This window comes from Macaca fascicularis, chromosome 6 (genome assembly GCF_037993035.2).
Source record: "Macaca fascicularis isolate 582-1 chromosome 6, T2T-MFA8v1.1".
NCBI lineage: Eukaryota > Metazoa > Chordata > Mammalia > Primates > Cercopithecidae > Macaca > Macaca fascicularis.
This window is the reverse complement of record NC_088380.1, coordinates 119964356-119989117: the sequence shown is the minus strand read 5'-3', so window position 1 is coordinate 119989117 and position 24762 is coordinate 119964356. Positions and strand designations below refer to the sequence as shown.

At 41.3% G+C, this 24762-nt stretch overlaps 2 protein-coding genes across 2 annotated transcripts in view; both read left to right on the top strand.

Annotated features, from left to right (window-relative positions):
• MCC (MCC regulator of WNT signaling pathway) overlaps nucleotides 1–24762 on the top strand; it is a 475249-nt gene that overhangs the window by 49535 nt on the left and 400952 nt on the right. The window lies entirely within an intron of this gene.
• Nucleotides 237–1469, top strand: TSSK1B (testis specific serine kinase 1B). Its single transcript, XM_065546641.2, has one exon. It carries the CDS (start codon nucleotides 237–239, stop codon nucleotides 1335–1337), a length of 1101 nt encoding a protein of 366 aa, XP_065402713.1. The 3' UTR covers nucleotides 1338–1469.

The window sequence follows — 24762 nt, the reverse complement described above, 5'->3', positions numbered from 1 at the left end:
TCAGGCCAGAGCCTCATTCCCCCAGGACACTCCTCCTTTGTGACTTCACTCACTGAAGTCACCTGGGAGACAGTGCCAAATGTTCCACTCCAGAGTCTTGGCCTCTAGGAGGCAGGAACAGCAGGCCTGGCCAGCCCAAAGGACTCTCTGTCCAGGATGTAAATGAGCACACTGCTGGCCCATGCCTCTCGGGGCTGTAGAGGGCAGCCTCAGAGGCACTGGGCACTCCTGGGACCATGGATGACGCAGCTGTCCTCAAGCGACGAGGCTACCTCCTGGGGATAAATTTGGGAGAGGGCTCCTATGCAAAAGTAAAATCTGCTTACTCGGAGCGCCTGAAGTTCAATGTGGCGATCAAGATCATCGACCGCAAGAAAGCCCCTGCAGACTTCTTGGAGAAATTCCTTCCCCGGGAAATTGAGATTCTGGCCATGTTAAACCACTGCTCCATCATCAAGACCTATGAGATCTTTGAGACATCACATGGCAAGGTCTACATCGTCATGGAGCTTGCGGTCCAGGGCGACCTCCTTGAGTTAATCAAAACCCGGGGAGCCCTGCATGAGGACGAAGCTCGCAAGAAGTTCCACCAGCTTTCCTTGGCCATCAAGTACTGTCACGACCTGGATGTCGTCCACCGGGACCTCAAGTGTGACAACCTTCTCCTCGACAAGGACTTCAATATCAAGCTGTCTGACTTCAGCTTCTCCAAGCGCTGCCTGCGGGATGAGAGTGGTCGAATGGCATTAAGCAAGACCTTCTGCGGGTCACCAGCGTATGCGGCCCCAGAAGTGCTGCAGGGCATTCCCTACCAGCCCAAGGTGTATGACATCTGGAGCCTAGGCGTGATCCTCTACATCATGGTCTGCGGCTCCATGCCCTACGACGACTCCAACATCAAGAAGATGCTGCGTATCCAGAAGGAGCACCGCCTCAACTTTCCACGATCCAAGCACCTGACAGGCGAGTGCAAGGACCTCATCTACCGCATGCTGCAGCCCGACGTCAACAGGCGGCTCCATATCGACGAGATCCTCAGCCACTGCTGGATGCAGCCCAAGGCATGGGGATCTCCCTCTGTGGCCATCAGCAAGGAGGGGGAGAGTTCCCGGGGAATTGAACCCTTGTGGACCCCCGAACCTGCCTCTGACAAGAAGTCTGCCACCAAGCTGGAGCCTGAGGGAGAGGCACAGCCCCAGGCACAGCTTGAGACAAAACCCGAAGGGGCAGAAACGCAAATGTCCAGGCAGTCGGAGATCCTGGGTATCCCCAGCGAGCCGTCGACCAGGGAGATAGAGGAAGGGCCCCCGCAACAGCCTCCAGAGACACTACTCTGAATAGGGGGCCTAGTGAGCTTCTTGCGGCCCAGGGAATAACATGGAGCTCAAGGCTTCAAGCCCGAGCTCTGAAGAAGTCAAGGGTGGAGCCAGAGAAGGAAGGCAGTCCCAGATGAGCCGCCATTTTCGTCAGTTTCCTCTCTCTCCCCTTGAACTTGGTAACCCACGTGGTTCTCGCGTGGCCCCGAGGTGGATGAGGCCAAAGTCAAATCCAAGGCTGAGACAGCCGTGCGACTCCTACTTCCCCAGAGCGTGACCCGGAGCAGGTGCTGGACACAGAGCCTGTCTCAGCAGAGGGGCCCCACTGGCCGCAGCGGCTGTGGCGGCACGAGCAGGAAGAGCAGCAGGAAGGCACCGCTGTCTGCCTTGCGCACCATTTATCCTCCTTTCATCCTCCCCGGGGCGGCTGCGTGACCCCGCTGGGAGGCCAGACCGGGCCGGACTGAGGGTCAGGGGACCGGGCTGGGTTGGGGGTCGGGAGGGGCTGGACGGGGACGAGGGGCAGAGAGGCGGCGGGAAAGAGCTTCGGCTGGGCCGCGGGCTCGCGGGCACTCTCGGCGGCAGCCTCCGGGGCTCCGACTCCAGCTCTGAGCAAGATCCATAAACTTTTAAAGAAGCCTCAAAACATACTTTTAAAGCATTAAGCTTTAAAGTGCTAGAAATCTTGTGCCCCATATGTGCTTCTTTCAGTATTATCCTAGATCCTCAGGAGTAGCATGGCAACTGGAGAAAATGGGAGGAAAGACAAGAAGAAATAGAAGCTGATTTAACATCTAGTTTATTCAGTTTTGATTTTTCTTATCTCTACTGGCTTTCTCCTGTTCAAACCTTGTAGTGGTAATATTTGGAAAAGAGCACTTGGAAATTATATTCCTGTTTTTAACACTTTATATTTAATCCTTCTCCTTGTAATTGATTTTGTAGCCAATTTACTCCCCAGCACCCCCAGAAGAAAGTTTTACAGACAAAGGAAAATGTTTGATTTTTCTTTTTTCCTTATCAATTTTTTATTTAAATGCTAATATCCAATTAATGGACAAACGAATCAGCTAATACTGGAAACAATGTAACATAATAGTGAAAAGCATGAACTTTTGATTTCTATAGACTGGTTTTCACTCTGCTACTAGATGGTCTTGGGCAAGTTGGTTAATCTATATGTCTCAGTTTCTTTATCTATAAAATGAGAATAATACAACTTCATTAGGCATGCTATTTATTAATGTGTTTGGTTCTCATAACCCTATGGGATGGGTCCTATTATTATTCCCATTTTATAGACACGAAATTGAGTAAAGTAAGTTTAGATCACTTGTCTCTGGGCACATGATAAATACGTGGCAGAGCCAAGGTTAAAGCCCAGGCACACTCCAGCTCGGAGTCAACACTGTTAGCTTTTATTTTTTTCTTTTTCTTTTTGAGGCGGAGCCTCCCTCTGTAGCCCAGGCTGGAGTGGGCAGTGGTGTGATCTCGGCTCACTGCAACCTCCGCCTCCCAGGTCCTGGTTAAGCAATTCTCCTGCCTCAGCCTCCTGAGTAGCTGAGATTACAGGCATGTGCCACCATGCCCAACTAATTTTTGTTTTTGTTTGTTTGTTTTTTGAGAGGGAGTCTCGCTCTGTCTCCAGGCTGGAGTGCAGTGACGCAATCTTGGCTCACTGCAACCTCCGCCTCCCGGGTTCAACCAGTTCTCCTGCCTCAGCCTCCCAAGTAGCTGGGACTAAAGGCGTGTGCCACCACGCCCAGCTAATTTTTGTATTTTTAGTAGAGATGGGGTTTCACCATGTTGACTAGGATGGTCTTGATCTCTTGACCTCGTGATCCACCTACCTTAGCCTCCGAAAGTGCTGGGATTACAGGCGAGAGCCACTGTACCTGGCCCTAATTTTTGTATTTTTAGTAGAGACGAGGTTTCACCATGTTGGCCAGGCTGATCTTGAACTCTTGACCTCGTGATCCACCGCCCTTGGTCTCCCAAACTGCTGGGATTACAGGCGTGAGCCACCGTGCCTGGCCACACTGTTAGCTTTTAAACTACAGCCTCAAGGTATACACTTCTAAGACCACAGCCTCATGGCCTGTTGCAGGATCAGGAAGAAACCAGAGTCGGTACTCAGGTGTCCCTGAACAGCATCTCTGCCTCTAGTTTTCTAATGCCCTAGGAAGCCCTTCACCTATCCCATTTATATGTAGATGTCCTAGCCCCTTGTACCTCAAGACGTGACCTTGTTTGGAAATAGTCATTGCAGATATAATTAGTTAAGATCATACTGGAGCAGGATGAGATACTAATCAAATATGACTGGTGCCCAGGAGAAAGGCCTGGAACAGATCCTTTCCTAGTGCCCTCAGAGGGAGAAAGGCCCTGCCAACTCCTCGATCTTAGACTTTCTGGCCTCCAGAAGTGTAAATCACTACCTTTCTGTTGTCTAAACCCCTCAGTTTGTGGTACTTTGTCATAGCAGCCCTAGCAAACTAATACACCCACCACACCCAACTAATCTGGTTAGGCCCTTAGCACTGTTCAGTTAGCCATCTCTTCACCTCTTCTCAACTCTCTCCCATAATCCACTGGAAAACTCCTCCAATCCTTTCACTATGTGAAGCTCCTCCCCTTCCTTTCTCCCTCAGCAGATGATCTCACTTCCTACTCTTCTGAGACCATAGCTACCTCTTCAGAGGGCTCTCAATTTCCCTCATTCTTCTCTGTTGCCACTGGCTCCTTTTCTTTTTAGACCATTGTTCTTCCTACCATACACATTTTAGCTTTCAACAAGGCTTGGTCCCTCTCCTTTCCATTCTGCATGTGCCCGTCTCAGTGTTCATACCCATTTCCATAAGTTTACCCTGCACTATTAACTCTGAAGCTTATTCCTGTAACCAAGCTTCTCTTCAGAGTATAGGCCCTCATGATCAGTTCCATCTGCTGTCTCTTCATGCTGACCACCCTCCAACTAGCACACTCTGACTTCTGTACCAGCTTCTTCTCTTATCACTATTTTTCACACTCAACCAGACCCCAGAACTTACTTTTCCATGCCCTCCGACAAACAAAGTTGGCAAGACCTCTTGATTCTTTCTTTGCCTTGTCTCTCATGTACGTGCTGATTCCCACTAGACCACTTCAGATCCTCACCCTGAGCAACTGTCCTGAGGAATTGTCCTTCCTGTTTACTCTGGCTAGCTTCCAGCCTGTCTTTCATACACTGCCAATGTCATCTTCTCAACATAAAATTTTACTTATGTTTCTACCCTCAGAGGGCTGGACCTTTGTTGCATAGAGAATAGAGGCCCATCTTAAATCCAGCATTCGAGGCTCCCCTTTAATACAGCTCCAGCTTACCTAAAATAACTAAGGGAGACCAACTGTCTACATAGGAAGAACTTTAGCTGGTGCTCTGCCCTGCTAGGAACTTTATGGTCCAACATTAGATTTTAGCGTTCCGTCAGGGATGACCCAGCTCAGTGGAGCTAATTCATGTTAACAAAACTGATGAAAGATTGATGTACCTCCCAGGCTTCCATTTTTCCAAGTTAGTGTTGAAAAAATAACTACCAAGTGCAATGGAACACATGTATTAACAGAGTCACACATACTCTGTCACTCCCAAGTGGGGAAGAGAAATAGGCAACCAAGTTCTAATGAGAAGGCTGCTTGGATCCAGAAGGGAAATCTGTGGCTAATCCCAATGGTTTCCTCCATCCGTGAACTCATGAGCTCTCCTGGCAGTTGCTTAGATCACAGTGACTGTTGTGATTGCATTTCAGGCCTGAATGTACAAAGATGTGACCTTGATTAGGTTTTAGTGTTTTCCCACCCACAGGATTATCTCATAGGACATTTTACTTCTATATGTTGCTAATGTCATTCACTGTGTTGGTTTCTTTGTTCATTCATTTGTTTATATGTTTGCTTATTTAGCTCTCAGCCACCTTATTTCCAAATTCTCCTCACTATATGGAGTGTCCTCAGAATTTCTCTGAATAGACTTTAGGCCATGACCCAGCAGCCTCTGAAACCCTGAACAGAACACCACCAACTGGTCTAGCCAGGGCCTGAAAATATGTGTACCACTCTTGAGTCAAAGGCACTAACACTGAATGAGGGGGAAAATGGACCTGAAGCAAAGAGGTTGAGAAAAAAGAGTGATGCAGAGCTAAAAAGGAAAACAAGTGAGGCATTTGTGAGGAATAAGTGCTTTAGTTTACTTGCATTACATGTCCCTTCACCCCCTATATTATTAGTCAGCCCTGGCCGCCACAACAAAGTACCATAGACTAGGTGGTTTAAATAATAGAAATTAATTTTTTCATGGTTCTAGAGGCTAGGAGATCCAAGATTAAGATGCTGGCTGATGGCTAATGTACTCTTTTCCTGGCTTGCAGACACCCGCCTTCTCACTGTGTCCTCACGTGGCACAGAGAGAAAGAGAGATCTCTCTGTCTCTTCATATAGTTCTACAGTCCAATTGGATTAGAACCCCACCTTATGTCCCACATTTCACGTTAATTACCTCCTAAAGACCCTGTCTTCAGATAGAGTCACATTGGAGGTTAGAGCTTCAGCATATGAATTTGGGAAGGGGAACACAATTCAATATACAACACTCCCCCTCAAAAAGAGTATATGTAAAGTTTCTGTCCCATTTCTTCAGTGAAGGAGAGCTAATGGATAGTGGGATACTTAGATATAGTGTGATTACAGATATAAATTCTTACCCAACATTATTAGCTTTATAGGTCTAGGTTATTAGCTAGATTGGGAAACAATTCAGCCAGATAAGTAAATCTTGTTCTTTTAAGATAAGTGAACCTAGGGGCTTCAAAGACAGTTCTATTAAGATGCCTACATTTTATTTAATGTCTTTTGGACTGTGAGGAATTAAACCCTTAAACTAAAAAGTCCAACTGTGTTTAGTTGGAATTAACTTACTTCTTTACAGAAGGCCAAACTATGTAGATGGGTTTCCCCTTAAATTCTTCCTTGAAATTGTGTTCTTCAGATGGGGAGGCCTTAAGTCGGGTTCGCTAGGATTACACTTGGGATCAACACCTGTGAGGGAGTGAAGGAAACAGGATTAGGCACATGGAGAAGTTGAACTGCGACAGACTTACAGGAGATATCTCAGCTGATCTTACAGGATGTTCTGGAAATAAGATGGTCCTTCAGCATAGCCAAGAGTTGAGGCAAGAGGGCTCGGTCTTTGTAGCCTCATGTCAAATAGTCATTGGATATGGAGTGTCTCTAGGGAAGGGGCATAAGTGTCTTCCTTCCACAGAAAGCAGTTCCCAGGAAGGGACTCAGTCATAAGCCTTCTGCAGCCAACCCTGCTGGCAACTGAGAGAACACGTGCTTCAGTCGGTAAAGAGGGGTGTGGTTCTGCATCCCAGCATCCGCTACAGGGAATAAGGGTGAGGGCAGGGGTCCCTAGATATTAGTTATACATTAAAATCTATTGACATTCTTCTACTTGGGATTCATTTTATTTTTTTTTTCTTGTGGTTAAGAGATCATCTTTGTACTAGAGGTTGAAGATTTTATATGTAGAAGCCCTCTGAAAATGCTGGGTTGTGGCCAGCTGGGACTGGTTATTAGTTGTAGAATTAAAATGCCCTGCATTTCCAGTCATGTCATTACAGGTATAAGGGAGGGTGGAGCTAGACCCCATTGTACACTTAATTGAAAATTACTGATAGATGATGTAATGAGGAGCAAGTTTCAGACAAGCCTGGACATTTATTTTGGAGGAGCTGGTTTCCACTGAGGTATGTGTGGTTTCTATAACCTTCCTGGATTTTTTTTCCTGAGATTGCTTATGTTCATTTGCTAGAATTAGCAGAGAGGTTATGAAGATGGAATATAGTCCACTTTTGTATGAGTGTTCCTCAACACTTGGCTGTTAGTGTGGTTAGGTTTAATGAACTCATTTAATAACAATATTCCTGCAGAGAATTTTATTGAGCACTAAATTCTTAAATTTAATAATGCAAAACATATTTATATAGTGTTAATAATGGTTGCAAGACTTGCAGGGAGTAAAATACGGGAAGGTTAAGTGTAATGGATTAATTAAGTAAGAAAGCCCAAACTACTTTTCAAAGTGACTCCATAATAATCTTCACTTTGTTTTAAGGAATAAAGTAGACCATATCAAATGCCACTTGTGTATGTTAGTTTAAAAGCAGTATTCAAAGCTAGCACATTTAGATCAGGGGAAACACAAACACAGTGAAATATTCTGCTTGGCAAACAGAGTTTTGTTTCCTGTACTCATCCATTAAGTTGAATAACTTGATTTTCTTACAAGTCAACAATATGTTTCTTCCATGTGCAGAAATCAGTGGGAACTTTCCAGTCAACTCCCAAACAACAGCAGTTTGTATCAGCAGCAGTCCACATAAGCATTTGGGAAATGTTTTTAATTGCTTTGATTGCATATTAGGGAAATGACACAAACTTCTTCTTATAGCTTTTTAAAAGTAAGCAATTCATTTAAATTGGCTAAGGGCTTTTAAGCTGGTATAAATGTCCTTTATGTGATACATTCAAAATTATCTTTAGCAAACTTTTGAGGATGATAAATGTGTTTTGTAATTTATTATCCTAACAAATTGGTTAGACCTGAAGATGATGTGTCCCTCAGAGTCCCTACCTGCAACATAGGGATAGAAAAGATACGCCAATTAGGAGGTGATGAGGCAAGAGATGATTAAATTCATACACCTTGAGTTCTCTAGAGTCCTCAAAGGCAATTTTGAGGATGAGTTTTGTGGATTTTGTTTATAGAGAGGTAATTACTCCAAACAGGAGTACTGAGGGAGAGTTTTGAACTCATTTTGTACTACCATCGCATTATAGAGGAGTGAATTTTAGGTTTCTGAAATATTAAAAAGACTAGAAGTTGTAGTTTCCAATGAAATCCATCCCCATCACATTAGGAAGGCCCATTGGTTAGGCATGTGTTTAGTTATTTTATTTGAGACATCACGAATTCTAGGGTGAGCAGCTTAATGATGTCTTCAGTGAACCTTTCCCTTTTCTTTGTTCATCTTCACATTTTGCCATCCTTAAATTATAGGCTTGTTCACATGCTTATTGCCCCAGGGTCGCAAGATTATTCTCCCCATGCAGGTTGCTGCTCCCCATGCAGGTGTTGCTGCATTGCCAGGTGCCATGTTTCAGGCATGAAGAACATAGAAAGAGGAAGTAGGAAATGATGACACCTAAGTCAAAAAAGAAAAACTTTCCCAGAACCTTCAGGGTTTGTTTCGTTGGCTGCATACTATTACGTTGTGTGGATACAGCATAACTAACTAGTCCTGGGAATGGATTTTGAGGGGCTGTTTATGGCACCCAGTCTTGGACTAATAGACATTTTGAAGGATGACAGTGACCTATAGCTCTCAGATCCAGTGTTGACTTATTGTTCGTCAAGCCTCCCATGGTTCTAGTTTTGCTTCCCTTGTGGCCCTCATCTGCCAGGCTCAACCTGAGCCTGATCCTTATCTCAGGCCAGAGGAGGTAAGAGGTGAGTCCCAAGCACCCTGGGGCACAGCATCTACTTGCATTGGCATCCAGACAGGTTCTGGCCTGGTGTCTCAGTTCTGAAACGTATGTCCCCACTTTGCCTTATTTCCTGGGCCTGGCTGCCTGCCTTGGAAACCTACCAGCCCTCAGTTCCTTGAGGACCTGGCCTGCCTGGTTCTTGTCTGCTGCCTCCAGAAAGGGAAATTCTCTTTGAGCTTCTGCCTGGATTCTGCCCTTGGCTGACAGTCTCACTTGATGATGCCTTGTTGCCATGGCTTCAGAGTATTGCCAACTCCCATGACCTAGATCCCTGACCTCTCCCTACCCATCTTCCCTCCATCCACTTCCACCACCCCCAGCATGGTGAACAAGGTTATACGTGGTTTAAGAAGTCAGATAGATACTAGATACTCAAAATTCCTAATGAAAAACAACACTCATCTGTCCATCTGCCCTATTCCAATTCTTTGTAAGACTGATCACACTTTTAGCTGTTTCTTCTCACGTTTACCTCTATAATTTATAATAATTTGCTTACATTACTATTGCTTCAAGTTTTCTTCAATTGTAGATACTGTGTATTGATTTTACACCAAGGAATATGTGGATTTAATGCCTCTCTCCAAATATGCACCGGCTTCTCCTTTACTATTCTCCCAATCATAATGTTTGATTAGATCAACAGTCTCACTTCTTGTCATATAAGAGAGAAATAGGATAGTTTCTTGTTTATGCCACTTTTACTTGGTTATTGGTTATATGCACCCAAGCCCAATATATTGTGTTTCTGTCTTTCTTGTGAACACCCTTTGGTGGTGTCCCTCTCCCGGCAGCTTCCTGAGAAGCACAGTGACAGCTAATGTTTTGAGAAATGTCTTGATTCTGCCCTTTCATTTGATTGATTGTTTTACTGGGCATAGAATTTGAGGTTAGAAATTGTTTTCTCTTGGAATTTTGAAGTGATTGTTTATTCTAGCACCCAGTATTGCTATTAAAACTAGGTGCCACGATTCCCAATCCTTTTTTGAGACCTGTTGTTGTTTATCTTTTTCTCTTCTGAAAGCTTTTGGGATTCTGTCTTAGTCCAATGTTCTGATATTTCATGTCTTTTTAAAAAAAATCGATCCTGTGGTCCTTTGTGGACCCTATCTTATGGAAACTGATATTCTTAAGTTCTAGGAAATGTCTTAAATTATATCTGTGATAGTTTCCTCCCCTCCTTCTTCTTTGTCATTCTTTCTAGAACTCATCCAATGTAATTTGGATGTCAGATATTCCAAAGTGAGCTTATTTTTTAACCCTTTCTTTCGTATTTTCTAGTTCTTTGTTTTTCACTCCTAGTGTTGCTGTTCTATTTTTTGGGAGATTTTCTCAATTTTACTTTTGAATTCATGTATTAAAATTTCAGTTTCTGCTTTTAATTTTTAAGAATTCTTTATGTTATAGTTATTCTCTGTGCTTTTTAATTTTTTAATTAAAAAACATTTTTTTGAGATAGAGTCTCACTCTGTCACCCAGGCTGGAGTACAATGGCACGATCTCAGCTCACTGCCACCTTTGCCTCCCAGGTTCAAGGAATTCTTCTGCCTTGCCTCCAAGTAGCTGACATTACAGACACCTGCCACCACGCCCAGCTAGTTTTTGTATTTTTAGTAGACACAGTGTTTCACCATGTTGGTGAGGCTGGTCTCAAACTCCTGACCTCAAGTGATCCTCCTGCCTTAGCCTCCCAAAGTGCTGGGATTACAGGCGTGAGCCACCACACCTGGACTGAGTGTTCCTTTTTAAAAACTTTTTATTATTGTTCTATGAAAATTATGTCATTGTTTAACTGTATACTGATGTCCATGATAGGTTTTTGGAAGTTTTGTAATCTTCCAGCATTATTTCTGTTTCCTCTGAGTTCTTTTTTATATTTTTAATTTGTTTTTGTCTCTTTTATATTAGATGCCCTCTTCAAATACCTATTAGTCCTCAGTTGTTCCTGATATTTAAGGGCGAGGCATAACAAAGCTGATTAGAACGTGTGTGTGTGGGTGTGTGTGTGTGTAGAGGAGGACTTGTGACCAGTGGGATTAACCGTAGGATGATCTAAGAGGGCTGTTTCACTGAGAAATTCTTCCCTCCCCTTCCTAATGTATACAGATATTTTCTTTTGGCCCAGGCAGTATCCTCAGAGGGATGTCCTTCAGTCTGCCACCTGGTTGGTATAAAGCTGGTAGCCAGGGTTGTCAGAGCTGAGTGGAGGAAAAGGAGCCAACAGTTTTAACATTCTCCATATGGACTTTGCCTGAATTCCCCAATTTCAGGATGATAACCTTATCCTATGAGTGGTAACCCTGAGTCCAGAAGCAACTGGGGACTAGCCACTGTAGAAAATAAATTAATTTTCTGTCTAGGTTTAGAAAACTTGACTGTGCTGGGTTGGGGGTTGGAAATAGAGTTCTAATGGCTTCTTACACACACCTTCAACTCATTCTCCTGTTTTGAGCTTCAGCTGCATTCACTGGCTCTCCTATTTCTGAGCCTAGCCAATACTTGCTTCAGTCTGGCTTTCTCTGGTGAGCTGATTCCACTCATCTATATGCCTTGTAACTTTTGAAATTTAGTTGTTCTAATCATCACTTCTGTTCTCCTCATTATTCTACCGCTTAATTCTCATTATTCACAGTAATTATGTTCTATAAAGTTGCAGCAAATACTGAATTCGTAAAAATACTGAATTGTTGCTTCTAGTGGAAACACAGGATTAGATTCTTGTGAGCCCAGGATCAACACATAGCTTTGTGTTATGTATATTTCTTTTTAAAGACACCCTGTTTAATATGTATTGTTGATTCGTTAACATTGAGCTCTTGGCCAACAGCGCTGTCCCTCATGCAGGAACAAAGGTTATCTAACATGTATTTTCTTTGCAAGGCACTTAGGAAACTAGACAGCCCTTCAGCTCTGTGCTTGGGGGCCACTTTAGACAGCGAAGTCTTCAACAAAAAGCATGAAGGTATGAAAAACACGACACTAAACAGACCATGAAAAGGATGATGTTTACAGTATGAGATCCAGAACAAAGGCAGAGTGTTGCTTTGTTCAACGTCTGCTGAGAACTTGTGTGTTGGATGACTCAAATTTTTCACCACTCTGAGCACATTCACAAATAATTGTGGAAAACACGATGAGTATTGATTTGGGGCTACAAAGTTTTACTGAGTAGACAAGTTAGCAAACACAGAATCCGTGAGTCATGGGGATCTGCTGTAGTTTTGTGCTTTTTTATTCTTTTATCCTTTTAGGATGGTTTCAGGAGGGATTGAAAGAGAACAAGGAAAGTAACTAAGGATATTAAATCTACCACCTATAACTAGAAGTCTCTGTCATCCCAGTCATTTTTTAGAGGATTCACTAATTCCTGCTTATCTCCGATGCCATGTCAGATTTCTTCTAGCTCCTCCAGCTCACTCTGCCTCCTCCATCCTTTTGCATCACCATTGGGCTCATCCAGGTCCATACTCCAAGGCTCTTCAAGTCATCCAGGCCTGCTGCAACAAGCTGGGCCATACCTGATTATGCCACAACATCCTGAAGGTTATGTGTAGGTCTTTCCTATATCCTATAATCAATGATGCACTGGAGCTGGCTTGTACTTGCTTGCAAAAGCAAATTGCTAAATTTTCAGGCATTTTGTGAGCCATTATTAAACATAACCATTGTTAAAAATTAAATCATTAAATCATAAGGTCAATTAAAAGACAAAAAATAATTTAACTTAAAATTAAATAATAGAAGCTTGTAATCAAATAAATTACATGAACAGCAAATGTAATAAATGCTCAAACTCATCACTTACTATTTATTTTACTATATTTACAGTTATCCATGCTCTTGGGACTATTTCTATCTCTTGTGTCTGTATGGTGGAAATACTGTATCACGGTGTGGTACAGCACATCTCTAATCAGTCTCCTCACTAGATGTCACATTCAGTGATGTGGCAATGATAGCTTCGCATCAACCATGGCAGGAATGTATTTACCATGGAAATCAGCAAATGCTCCAAATCAAGGCTTTTTCTCCCCAGAGAGCCCACTGCTATACCTTCACCAACACAGCACTGACTGAATTAACTATAATTTTGTTGCTGCTGTTAAGGAGTCACTAATTTATATTCTGTCTTCTCTGTCCTTCAAATACCTCAGTAAAAGCTGAAAAAGTGGCAAAAACATTTATATGAAGCAATCTTACTATCACATTCTTATTTATACTGTCACTAGCATTAGCAATAGGAAGGACCCCAGGGAACTGGGAAGTGGTGAAGAAAACAGCAAATCACCCCTGGAGCCTGAGAAATTGACTATTTCAAGGACTCCAGAGCCTCATGGAGCGTGGAATTGAGTGGAAATAGAAATTAACTGACAAAGGCAATGGGGAAGGAATCAGCAGCTAGATCCAAGGATACACATTAGCTCTGTGGATATTTATTTAGCAGAAATAGTGGGAAAAATGAAGTGAAAACTGGTAGAACAGAGTCACAGGAAGAGAATCTGGGTCCTTCCTACTGTCGCAGACAACCTGACCCAGATGAGTGAAAGGGTCTTGTAAATGTGAACTTGGAAAAGTGAAGCTTTTATAGTTAACAGATGGGGATACAAAAATTGTCGATGCCTCGTTAGAATCATACTGCCTGGGAAAGTCTTAATGTGTGAATAACAGAGAATGGACCATTAATATGTTATTTCTCTGACCAGTTAGTAATGTTGTGAAATTAAAGAGTTTTATTTTCTCTGAGCAGTAAGTCTGGGGAAGTTTGTTGAAATAATTATTCCAGGAAAATCCAGTGGGGGTAAAAGTCATATTTAAAATTCTTTTGCAGAGACTGGGTGCGGTGGCTCACTCCTGTAATCCCAGCACTTTGGGAGGCCAACGCGGGCAGATCACTTGAGGTCAGGAGTTTGGGACCAGCCTGGCCAAGTGGCAAAACCCTGTCTCTACTAAAAAATACAAAAATTAGCTGGGCATGGTGGCACGTACCTGTAGTCCCAGCTGCTTGGGGAGGCTGAGGCAGGAGACTCGCTTGAACCCAGGAGACGGAGGTTGCAGTGAGTCAATATCATGCCACTGCACTCCAGCCTGGGCAACAGAGCGAGACTCCATCTCAAAAAATAAAAATAAACAAATAAATAAAATTCTTTTGCAGAATTTCCACTAATTGTAAACTTTTGTAAAGTTCAAATTACCGATTTATAATGTAAAGTCAGTGAGTATTTTAGAAGCTTGAATATATGATATTTAACATTAGTGCTTAGAATCCTTTGATTCCAAATAGCAAAAAGAGCTAACTGCCTGATATATACCTGGAAAGGCAGTTAAGCAGGAAAATAGTCAATGTAGGAGGAAAAACAGAAAATAGTTGTACTGCTGTCCTCCCTGGCTACTATCATTGGTATGAAAAAACTGGTTAATAGGCTTAATGACAGGCTCGATTTGAGAGACCCTTGGAAAAATAAACTCGTATGTCCTTTATATTTATAAAATAGAATAATACTCCTCCTATTTATAAACACACTGGTGTGCAGTGGAAGATACACCTCTGGCCTACTGTCACGTGGATTCTTAGTTTTGGTTCCAAACTTCTGTTTCGGGAATCTGTAGTATGTCTTTGAGAGAAGAAGAATTATTGTCAGGTTTGTATATTAAAATTTATTTTATAGAGATGATCCCTACTTAAAGTGTTATCCCTGGAAGTAAACTAAAAAATTTTATAAAGTTGCTCAAGGGATAAGGCAAAAATGTTTGTCCTGAGTTGTTTGGTATAATCTTCATATAACAGAAATTTTTACAAGTGACAAATGCTGTCAGATTTCTTTTTTCCTTTTAACTGTTATTACTTTGTGTTTAACTTGTTTTTGGTGCTGCTGTTGTTGTACTTGCTTTTTTTCTTCTATGGATACCATAAAATCATTTTTCTAAATTACTTTGCCTAATCTTAAATATGGGTAAACTTTGGCAAGATGAATGAATTCATTTTTTATTTCAATTGAGATATAATTCATATAACATAGTTCACCATTTTAAAGTATACAATTCAGTGGTTTTTAATATATTTACTGTGTTATGCAGCCACCACCATTATCAAATTTCAGACTCTTCCCATCACAAAGGGGAATGGTGGCTTACACCTGTAATCCCAGCACTTTGGGAACTTGAGGTGGGAGGATTTCTTGAGTCCAGGAGTTTGAGACCATCCTAGGCACATAACGAGACCCATCTCTACCAAAAAAAAATAATAAGAAGAAGAAGAAGTAAAAAATTAGCTAGGTGTTGTGTCATGCACCTATAGTTCCAGCTACTCAGGAGGCCAAGGTGGGAGGATCCCTTGAGCCCAGGAGTTGAAGGCTGAAGTGGGCTATGATAGCACCACTGCACTCCACATTCCAGCCTGAGCAGCAGAGCAAGACCGTGTCAAAAAAAAAAAAAAAAAAAAAAGAATATTCCCATCACCCTCAAAAGAAACCTTATACCTATTAGCAGATATGTGTTATTGGATATATGTATACCTAGGAGTGTCATTGCTAGGTCACATGGTAATTCTATGTTTAACGTTCTTAGGAACTGCCAAACTTTTTCCCAATGAATTCATTTCTGTTAGTCACATACCCTTAATTGTTCAGTTCTCCTGCAAGTACGCATTCTTCTTTGGTTGGTTGTGCCTTTTGTGATGTTCTGGGAGAGACACAAAGAGGAGCTCTGTGATGTGCTGCTTGATGCAGCATGGAAACTCATTGCTTTTTTATTGGTTTTGTCTGTAATTTGTCAGGAAATAATTAAAGGCCCTTTTTACCCATAATTGTGGTAATAGATTCATATACGTTTTCTGTCTGTTCTGCTTTCACTTTGCTAAATGGCTACTTTCTTGTACTCATTTTCTTGATAATGATGATGATAATGATGATTTTGCCACTTGTTAGGTGCTTTCTAGGTTCCAGGGACTACACTAAAAGCTTAACACACATTATTTCTTTAATCCTCACAATACACTTCTGAGGTGGATATTTTTAATCCCTTTTTCACTTGCCCAAACCAAGGCTGAACTGGGTAAAGAAATTTCACATGGCTGGAGGTTGGCAGAACAGCAGGAAGGTGCGCTAAGTTGGGGTCTACCACTGCTTGGAAAGATGAACATATGTCTATTTAAACGGGGTTCATTAGATTTCAGTTTGTGCTGCTGTATTTGAAAACTGATATCATACCTGAAGCCTCTATCAAATAGAAGGGAAAAAAGAAGGCGGCCTTACACAAATCCAACATGTAGCTTTAGATGCTATATCTCCAAAAAATACATGAGGGAGGAAATGACTGCAAACAGTATGCAGTCACCTTCTAAATTCTGTAGTATTTAAGTCTCATATCCTTTATAAGTGACACTAGAAAAATTATTTCTTATTTTCACTTTTGTATGACTTTTTTTTTTTGAGATAGGATCTCACTCTGTCACCCAGACTGGAGTGCAGTGGCACTATCGCAGCTCAACGTAGCCTTAACTTCCCAGACTCAAGTGATCCTCCCACCTCAGCCTCCTGAGTAGCTGGGACTACAGGCGTGTGCCACCATGCCTGGCTTATTTTTGTATTTTTTGTAGAGACAGGGTTTCACCATGTTGCCCAGGCTGGTCTCAAACTCCTGGCCTCAAGCAATCCGCCCCCTTCGGCCGCCCAAAGTGCTGGAATTACAGGCGCGAGTCACCGTGCCTGGCCTTGTATGACATTTTAATGTTGTCCCTTACACCTGTGCATAATAAATCTAGAAAAATGCAGTTTAATGTCATTGGCTTTTAACACTCCAAGGTGAGAAGTTCTTTCCAAGTTTTGTCATGGTTGTGGCTTTTCAAATGCTAAAACTGTTTGGTACCTCAGTGGACCTCCCTTGCTGCACTGGTGCACAGGGAAATCACTGACCTCTTAGGCAACAATGGTTAAAGCCATAACAGCATTTCCCCAAATGAAAGCATGGCCGCTGGTAGCTTAGTAAGAAGCAGCTCTGCTTTATGAAGTATGGGAGTTTTCCTAAAATGCCTGTATATTTTAAAACAATTGTAGGTATTTTGGAAAGGTATATATTAGGCAGGAGCATAAAAAAGCAATTCATGGCCGGATGCAGTGGCACACGCCTGTAATCCCAGCACTTTGGGAGGCCTAGGTGGGCGGATCATGAGGTCAGGAGATTGAGACCATCCTGGCCAACATGGTGAAATCCCGTCTCTACTAAAATACAAAAGATTAGCCAGGCGTGGTGGCACGCATCTGTAGTCCCAGCTACTTGGGAGGCTGAGGCAGGGGGAATCACTTGAACTCGGGAGGCAGAGGTTGCAGTGAGCCAAGATCGTAACAGTGCACTCCAACCTGGTGACAGAGCAAGAGTCCGTCTCAAAAAAAAAAAAAAAAAAAAAAGGCAATTCACACGGTAAGAAACACCAGTGACCAATATGTAAATCCAATAGGCAAATAAAATCATTGACCAATTTTGTCAATAATTTTCAACTCATTGACAAAAATAATTGTCAAAAAATGTAAAATAAAATGAGATATCAATTTTATCTATTATTGAAGAAGTAATATATGCATGTGGTACAAAGTTCCCGAATTAAAAATTATTTAAAATGAAAAGTATATTTTTCTCCTCTCATGCTATTTTGTTTTCTAGTCACTTCATCTAACTGCCCAAGGGCATCTACCATTACCTGTTTAATGGTTGTCCATGAACATGTATGTGTATACATATACATGCATTCATGTATAGATATATATGTATGTAGAATATACTGTACACACTCTGTACCTTGCATTCTTACATAACAATTATTATTAGAAACTTTTCCATATCAATACATAGATAGCTGCCATGTTCTTTAGCCACCTGCTCCCTCCGCCCCCCTTTTTTTTTTTTGAGATGGAGTCTCACTCTGTGCCCAGGCTGGCATGCAGTGGTGCGATCTCGGCTCACTGCAAGCTCTGCCTCCCAGGTTCACGCCATTCTCCTGCCTCAGCCCCCCGAGTAGCTGGGACTACAGGCGCCCGCCACCACGCCCGGCTAATTTTTTTGCATTTTTTTAGTAGAGACGGGGTTCCACCATGTTAGTCAGGATGGTCTCAATCTCCTAACCTCGTGATCTGCTGGCTTTGGCCTCCCAAAGTGCTGAGATTACAGGCGTGAGCCACCGCGCCTGGCCCACTTTTTTTTTTTTTTTTAAGAGAAGGGATCTCTTGTTGCCCAGGCTGGACTGCAGAGGCTATACACAGGTGTGATCACAGCACACTACAACCGCAAACTCCTGTGCTCAAGCAATCCTCCTGCTTCAGTCTCCTGAGTAGATGAGACTACAGGTGTGTGCCAGCACACCCAGCTCTCTAACATTGTTTAAATGAACATTTTTAAGCACACAGAAAAGTTGGGACCTTATTCTTTTTAAGAGTTGCATAGGTCCCTTCCAAGATGACCAAATACGAACAGCTCCAGTCTGCTCCCAGCATGATCAACGCAGAAGGCGGGTGATTTCTGCATTTCCAACTGAGCCTCCACTGTTGATACCCAGGCAAACAGGGTCTGGAGTGGACCTCCAGGAAACTCCAACACACCTGCAGCTGAGAGACCTGACTGTTAGAAGGAAAACTAACAAACAAAAAGGAATAGCATCAACATCAACAAAACGGACATTCACACCAAAACTCCATCTGCAGGTAACCAACATCAGAGACCAAAGGTAGATAAAACCACAAAGGTGGGGAGAAACCAGAACAGAAAAGCTGAAAATTCTAAAAACCAGAGCACCTCTTCTCCTCCAAAGGATCGCAGCTCCTCACCAGCAATGGAACAAAGCTGGACAGAGAATGACTTTGATGAGTTGACAGAAGTAGGCTTCAGAAGGTTGGTAATAACAAACTTCTCCGAGCTAAAGGAGGATGCTCAAACCCATCGCAAGGAAGCTAAAAACCTTGAAAAAAGATTAGATAATGGCTAACTAGAATAAACAGTGTAGAAAAGACCTTAAATGACCTGATGGAGCTGAAAACCATGGCACGAGAACTATGTGATGCATGCACAAGCTTCAATAGCTGATTCGATCAAGTTGAAGAAAGGGTATCAGTGATTGAAGATCAAATTAACAAAAAAAAGCAGGAAGAGAAGATTAGAGAAAAAAGAGTAAAAAGAAATGAACAAAGCCTCCAAGAAATACGGGACTATGTGAAAAGACCAAATCTACGTCTGATTGGTGTACCTGAAAGTGACAGGGAGAATGGAACCAAGTTGGAAAACACTCTTCAGGATATTATCCAGCAGAGCTTCCCCACCCTAGCAAGGTAGGCCAACATTCAAATTCAGGAAATACAGAGAATGCCACAAAGATACTCCTCGAGAAGAGCAACCCCAAGACACATAATTGTCAGATTCACCAAGGTTGAAATGATGGAAAAAATGTTAAGGGCAGCCAGAGAGAAAGGTCAAGTTACCCACAAAGGGAAGCCCATCAGACTAACAGTGGATCCCTCGGCAGAAACTCTACGCACCAGAAGAGAGTGGGGGCCAATATTCAACATTCTTAAAGAAAAGAATTTTCAACCCACAATTTTATATCCAGCCAAACTAAGCTTCATAAGTGAAGGAGAAATAAAATCCTTTGCAGACAAGCAAATGCTGAGAGATTTTGTCATCCCCAGGCCTGCCTTACAATAGCTCCTGAAGGAAGCACTCAACAGGAAAAGGAACAACTGGTACCAACCACTGCAAAAACATGCCAAATTGTAAAGACCATCAATGCTAGGAAGAAACTGCATCAACCAATGGGCAAAATAACCAGCTAACATCATAATGACAGGATCACATTCACACATAAAAATATTATCCTTCAACATAAATGGGCTCAATGCCCCAATTAAAAGACACAGACTGACAAATTGGGTAAAGAGTCAAGACCCATCAGTGTGCTGTATTTAGGAGACCCATCTCACATACAGAGACACAGAGAAGCTCAAAATAAAGGGATGGAGGAAGATCTACCAAGCAAATGGAAAGCAAAAAAAAAAAAAAAAAAAAAAAAAAAAAAAAAAAAAAAAGCAGGCTTTCAATCCTAGTCTCTGATAAAATGGACTTTAAACCAACAAAGATCAAAAGAGACAAAGAAGGCCATTACATAATGGTAAAGGGATCAATTCAACAAGAAGAGCTAACTGTCCTAAATAGATATGCACCCAATACAGGAGCACCGAGACTCATAAAGCAAGTCCTTAGAGACATACAAAGAGACTTAGACTCCCACATAATAATAATGGGAGACTTTAACACCCCACTGTCAATATTAGACATATCAATGAGACAGAAGGTTAACAAGGATATCCAGGACTTGAACTCAGCTCTGCACCAAGCAGACCTAATAGACATCTACATAACTCTCCATGCCAATCAACAGAATATAGATTCTTCTCAGCACCACATCACACTTATTCCAAAATTGACCACATAGTTGGAAGTAAAGCACTCCTCAGCAAATGTAAAAGAACAGAAATTATAACTGTCTCTCAGACCACAGTGCATTCAAATTAGAATTCGAGATTAAGAAACTCACTCAAAACCTCACAACTACATGGAAACTGAACAACCTGCTCCTGAATGACTACCGGGTACATAACGAAATGAAGGCAGACATAAAGATGTTTGTTCTTTGAAACCAATGAGAACAAGAACACAACGTACCAGAATCTCTGGGACACATCTAAGCAGTGTGTAGAGGGAAATTTATAGCACTAAATGTCCACAAGAGAAAGCAGGAAAGATTTAAAATTGACACCCTAACATCACAATTAAAAGAACTAGAGAAGCATGAGCAAACAAATTCAAAACCAGCAGTAGACAAGAAATAACTAAGATCAGAGTAGAATTCAAGGAGATAGAGACACAAAATACCCTTCAAAAAAATCAGTGAATCCAGGAGCTGGTTGTTTGAAAAGATAACAAAATTGATAGACTGCTAGCAAGAATAATTAAGAAGAAAAGAGAGAAGAATCAAATAGATGCAACAAAAAATGATAAAGGGGATATCACTACCGATCCCACAGAAATAAAAACTACCATCAGAGAATACTATAAACACCTCTACACAAATAAACTAGAAAATCTAGAAGAAATGGATAAATTCCTGGACACATATACCTTCCCAAGAAGTTGAATCTCTGAATGGACCAATAACAGGCTCTGAAATTGAGGCAATAATCAATAGCCTGCCAACAAAAAAAAGTCCAGGACCAGACAGATTCACAACAGAATTCTCCCAGAGGTACAAAGAGGAGCTGGTACCATTCCTTTTGAAACTATTCCAATCAATAGAAAAAGAAGGAACCCTCCCTAACTCATTTTATGAGGCCAGCATCATTCTGATACCAAAGCGTGCTGAGACACAACAAAAAAAGAGAATTTTAGACTAATATCCCTGATGAACATCAATGCAAAAATCCTCAATAAAATACTGGCAAACTGAATCCAGCAGCACATCAAAAAGCTTATCCACCATGTTCAAGTGGGTTTCATCCCTGGGATGCAAGGCTGGTTCAACATACACAAATCAATAACTGTAATCCAGCGTACAAACAGAAACAAAGACAAAAACCACATAATTATCTCAATAGATGCAGAAAAGGCCTTTGACAAAATTCAACAGCCCTTCATACTAAAAACTCTCAATAAACTAGATATTGATGGGGCGCACCTCAAAATAATAAGAGCTGTTTATAACAAACCCACAGTCAATATCATACTGAATGGTCAAAAACTGGAAGCATTCCCTTTGAAAACTGAGACAAGACTGTGACACCCTCTCTCACCACTCCTTTTCAACATAGTGTTGGAAGTTCTGGCTAGGGCAATCAGGCAAGAGAAAGAAATCAAGGGTATTCAATTAGGAAAAGAGGAAGTCAAATTGTCCCTGTTTGCAGATGACATGATTGCATATTTAGAAAACCCCATCTTCTCAGCCCAAAATCTCCTTAAGCTGATAAGCAACTTCAGCAAAGTCTCAGGATACAAAATCAATGTGCAAAAATCACAAGCATTCCTATACACCAATAACAGACAAACAGAGAGCCAAATCATAAGTGAACTCCCATTCACAATTGCTACTAAGAGAGTAAAATAACTAGGAATACAGCTTACAAGGGATGTGAAGGACCTTTTCAAGGAGAACTACAAACCACTGTTCAGTGAAATAAAGGAGGACACAAACAAATGGAAGAACATTCCATGCTCATGGATAGGAAGAATCAGTATCATGAAAATGACCATACTACCCAAGGTAATTTATAGATTCAATGCCATCCCCCTCAAGCTACCAATGACTTTCTTCACAGATTTGGAAAAAAACTACTTTAAAGTTCATGTGGAACCAAAAAAGAGCCTGCATTGCCAGGACAATCCTAAGCAAAAAGAACAAAGCTAGAGGCATCACGTTACCTGACTTCAAACTACACTACAAGGCTACAGTAACCAAAACAGCATGGTACTGGTAACAAAACACAGATATAGACCAATGGAACAGAACAGAAGCCTCAGAAATAACACCACACATCTACAACCATCTGAATTTTGAAAAACCTGACAAAAACAAGAAATGGTGAAAGGATTCCATATTTAATAAATGGTGATGGGAAAACTGGCTAGCCATATGTAGAAAGCTGAAACTAGATCCCTTCCTTACACCTTATACAAAAATTAATTCAAGACAGATTAAAGACTTAAATGTTAGACCCCAAACTATAAAAACCCTAGAAGAAATCCTAGGCAATACCATTCAGGACATAGGCATAGGCAAGGACTTCATGAGAAAACACCAAAAGCAATGGCAACAAAATCCAAAATAGACAAATGGGATCTAATTAAACTAAAGAGCTTCTGCACAGCAAAAGAAACTACCATCAGTGTGAACAGGCAACCTACAGAATGGAGAACATTTTTGCAATCTACCCATCTGACAAAGGGCTAATATCCAGAATCTACAAGGAACTTAAACAAATTTACAAGAAAAAAAATTACCATCAAAATGTGGGCGAAGGACATGAACAGACACTTCTCTAAAGAAGACATCTATGCAGCCAACAGACGCATGAAAAAAATGCTCATCATCACTGATCATCAGAGAAATGCAAATCAAAACCACAATGAGATACCGTCTCACACCAGTTAGAATTGCTATCATTAAAAAGGCAGGAAACAACAGATGCTGGAGAGGATGTGGAGAAATAGGAATGCTTTTACTCTGTTGGTGGGTGTGCAAACTAGTTCAACCATTGTGGAAGACAGTGTGGCAATTCCTCAAGGATCTAAAACTAGAAATACCATTTGACCCAGCAATCCCATTACTGGTTATATACCTAAAGGATTGTAAGTCATGCTTCTATAAAGACACGTGCACACATGTGTTTATTATGGCACTAATCACAATAGCAAAGACTTGGAACCAACCCATATGTCCATCAGTGATAGACTGTATTAAGAAAATGTGGCACATATACACCATGGAATACTATGCAGCCATAAAGAAGGATGAGTTCATGTCCTTTGCATGGACACGGATGAAGCTGGAAACCATCATTCTGAGCAAACTGTCACACGGACAGAAAACCAAACACCACATGTTCTCACTCATAGGTGGGAAGTGAACAATGAGAATATATGGATACAGCGCAGGGAACATCACACACCGGGGCCTGTTCCAGGGTTGGGGGCTGGGGGAGGGATTCCTTTAGGATAAATACCTAATGTAAATGACGAGTTAATGGGTGCAGCAATCCAACATGGCACGTGTACCTATATAAGAAACCTGCATGTTGTGCACATGTACCCTAGAACTTAAAGTATAATTTTTAAGAAAGAGTTGCAAAATAATTCATTATGCAGATGTAGCACAATTCATTTTGCTATCCCCCAGTGTCAAATATTTAAACCTCATCCTTCCAAAGCCCTGGAATCACAGGCATGACCCACCATGCCCAGCCAAGAATAATTTTTTGACTCGTGAACCCTAACTCTAGGAATTTAACCTATGGAATTGATCAGACAAGTGTTCAACAATGTTTATCACAGCATTTTTATAAGAAATAAATGATGGAAATTACCAATTAGATAAATTTTAAAATCATATTATATCTATACAATGGATACTTTGTGGATATCCATTGTATCCATTGTATACATACAACATAATATGATGTTAAATGGATATAAAAATCCATAATGGATATCCACAAGGTATCCGTTGTAATGATATAGCATACATATGCAGAACCATACTTCTTATGGTTTTTATGATTTTTTGCTACATGGAGTACACTAGTTATAAAACAGTATGTTCAGCAAGGTCCTGTTAGGGGGAAGTTATACGGAGACAGATACATAGATATGTCATTTGAGAAATAAATTCCATTACATAGACAGATTCACACACATAAGTGTAGAACTATATTTCTATATCAAGCTATAGATATTTCCCTGGAACAATGTCTTTAAGAATATACAGGTTTTTAGTGGAAAATAGGATTATAGATAATTTTTCTTTGCTTTTCTTATTTTCCATATTAAAATAAAATTTTATAGTGAGTATATGTTTTATTTTTGACCACAAAATGTGATACTGTAGTCTCATGTCCAGGAAGGGTCAGAGACTAAATATCCTTGTCCTCACTATCTGATACATAAATTGCCTTTAGTGTTGGAGTGGGGTGGGAATGAGAGAGTACATGATTCTTATTTCTCTCTTTTTTAAAAAATTATTATACTTTAAGTTCTAGGGTACATGTGCACAATGGGCAGGTTTGTTACATATGTATACATGTGCCATGTTGGTGTGCTGCAAACATCAACTCGT

Bases quoted from the DNA above. Each gene is read 5' to 3' on its own strand.
- TSSK1B (XM_065546641.2), top strand. From the start codon at position 237: ATGGATGACGCAGCTGTCCTCAAGCGACGAGGCTACCTCCTGGGGATA.